Source organism: Oratosquilla oratoria, chromosome 1 (genome assembly GCF_046742065.1).
Source record: "Oratosquilla oratoria isolate Oo_2021 chromosome 1, ASM4674206v1, whole genome shotgun sequence".
In the NCBI taxonomy this organism is placed as follows: Eukaryota; Metazoa; Arthropoda; class Malacostraca; order Stomatopoda; family Squillidae; genus Oratosquilla; species Oratosquilla oratoria.
The window spans coordinates 128,980,561-128,983,060 of NC_134777.1; the positions used below are offsets into that span (position 1 = coordinate 128,980,561).

General features: G+C 44.8%; 2 protein-coding genes across 3 annotated transcripts in view; both read left to right on the plus strand.

Moving 5' to 3' along the window:
* LOC143026880 (uncharacterized) overlaps nt 1-2,500 on the plus strand; it is a 164,500-nt gene that overhangs the window by 29,354 nt on the left and 132,646 nt on the right. The window lies entirely within an intron of this gene.
* The window catches only part of Galphao (G protein alpha o subunit), a 264,299-nt gene that overhangs the window by 369 nt on the left and 261,430 nt on the right, over nt 1-2,500 (plus strand). For both annotated transcript variants that reach the window (XM_076187683.1, XM_076187677.1), the window contains exon 1: nt 1-150. This exon is cut by the window's left edge. In XM_076187683.1, coding sequence (XP_076043798.1) covers nt 33-150 — 118 coding nt within the window. In that variant the 5' untranslated portion in view covers nt 1-32. The remainder of the gene's footprint in view (nt 151-2,500) is intronic.

Sequence of the window (2,500 nt, forward strand, 5' to 3'; positions counted from 1 at the left end):
GAGAGTCCTCCTCCGCCGCCGAAGTCGTCGTCATGGGGTGCGCCATTTCCGCTGAGGAGAGAGCCGCTCAGGCAAGGAGCAAACAGATCGAGCGGGACCTGAAGAAGGATGGCATCCAGGCAGCCAAGGACATCAAGCTCCTGCTACTGGGTGAGTACGAGATATTTCGTTCTTGTCTTCGTCAGTAGCGGGTAGGGGAGGGGGGAGATGTGAAGGAACAGACACGCGCCTGCGCACCTGCTACAGGATAAAAAACGGGACAGACAGGTCCCCCATGGAATCCTAGGAACCTTCTTTCGTCTTGGTTCTTTTGTCAGGAGATCGGGTGTACCTCCTACAGGATCAGGAACACATATACATACACACACACACACACACGAACACACACACACAAACACATAAATCTAATTTCATGCACGCAGCTTCTACAGGAAAAGCTAGCCGGTTCGGGTTTCCTGATGGTGAAAAAAGAGATGTACTGGGTCTCCCCCTTCCCCCCCTCCCCCTTTCCCCCTCCCCCTCATCCCCTCCCCCCCCCCCGCCCTCAGCAGGGGACCAGCCGGTGTATGAAACATTACGTTAACACAGCTTTAATACCTGTTTATAACAGTCCAGCTCCATCTCTCACTGCTTTGCTGTGGTACATCTAACAGCTACTAGGGCATCCTTTCCCCCCCTTGTTCCCCTTCCTGTGCCTTGTAGGCTAACTAGTAAACAAGGGAAAACGGACCCCTCCCATTTTCTCAAGTTCATGTGTATCTTGTACATAGGGATATCTCTGCAAGCCACGCCTAGTATCGAGCCTACTAGGTACTGTTGCCACACTGTATCTAGTACTTTGTACTATCAAATCCTTCGTAAAATGTAGCAATCTCTCGTAGGAAATAAATTCGTGTACGAATTGGACGTAAACTTTTTTTTTTTTTTTTAGTCGAGGTACCACGCCCTGTTTTACACCGTCGCCTGAAATCTTCCTGAAATTCAGCCTCAGTCCAGTGTGACATAACACATTCATGAGCTTGTATCACACACATATACACACTGAAACACGTAAAACACAAAGAAGTCTATCACACTCGCACCTGCGCAGAGGTATGGCTTGTGCTGTGTTACATATCACATTATCGGTTTTCCGTCACACTGTGTTACGTTTACTGAAGCCGTTACAGACACGGCACCCTGAAGTGCGCAGGGGGATGACGTGGGCAACACCCTGAAATTCAGGATTTAAGAGTGTCCGCCAGCGACACACCCTGAAACGAAGAACATACCCTTGCGCCTTCAGATTCCTGAAGTCTGCGCAGGAGCGTGTACTGAAATGCGCGCAGTATCTTTCTCTGAAATGATGAATATAAACCCCTGAAATGACTCCCTCTGCCATGGGGACCTGAAATGACCTGAAATTAATTAAAATGTCTCTGTTTTGGTGACGTCATCATTTTTTTTTATTGTTATTGTTGTTGTTGGATGTATTGTTGTATTTTGTTGAGCTAACTTATTCATTAATGATTTTTAGGGGGGAGGGGGAGTTAGGGGGAGGGGGAGTTAGGGGGAGGGGGGAGTTAGGGGGAGTTAGGGAGGGAGTTACGGAGGGAGTTAAACGAATGTACTCCCGGTCCTTGTCTACCGGTTAAACCGGACAGATACCAATTACCGGTATTAATACCGAAATACCAACCTTTTCCCCTCAGTCACTCTACATAGCCGGTCCACGCAAGGAGGGAGTGGGAGGGGAGTGAGGGGAAGTTCAGTGACGTCTTCCTTTCATTGACGCATCGAGTTTAACGTCGATGACATCATCACGGACGTCAACCGGGCCAGTGACGTCATGTCAATGACGTATCCTGAGCCCCAACGACGTAAAGCGAGTTAATAAAGACACCTTGGTCAGTGACGTAATTTGGATCGATGACGTAACGTAGGTCAGTGACGTAAAATACGTCACTGTCAGCTAGGTCAGTGACAGATGCTGGACAAGTGACGTTTGGAGGTTACTGACGCAAAATGCGTCAATTGAACGTTATACGCATCAGTGACGTGAAATACGTCAATGACGTAAGGCAGGTCATTGACGCAAAAGGTGCCGTCAGGTGATTTTATTCATCTCCGACACAGAGTCCAGATATTCTCAAGGATCACTCAGATCGAGGCATGGGATGACTGATTTTTCTTCTTCTTCTTTGTCTATTTTGTCTTTTTTTTTTTTTTTTTTTACATTTTTTCCTCTTTTTTTTTTCTTCCATTTCTTCTTTCTCTTTTTTATTTTTCTCTTTCTGCTCTTTCTTTATTCTTCTTCTTTTTCTTCCTTTTCTCTTTCTTTTTCATCTTTATTCTTCTTTTTCTTCTTCTTTTTATTTTTCCCTCTTTTTTCTTATTTATTTATTTTTTCTTTTATTCTTTTCTTTTATTCTTTTCTTTTTTGCTTTTTCTTCTTTTTCTTCTATTTCCTTCTTCTTCTTCCCTCTTTTTTCTTATTTATTTATTCTTTTCTTTTATTCTT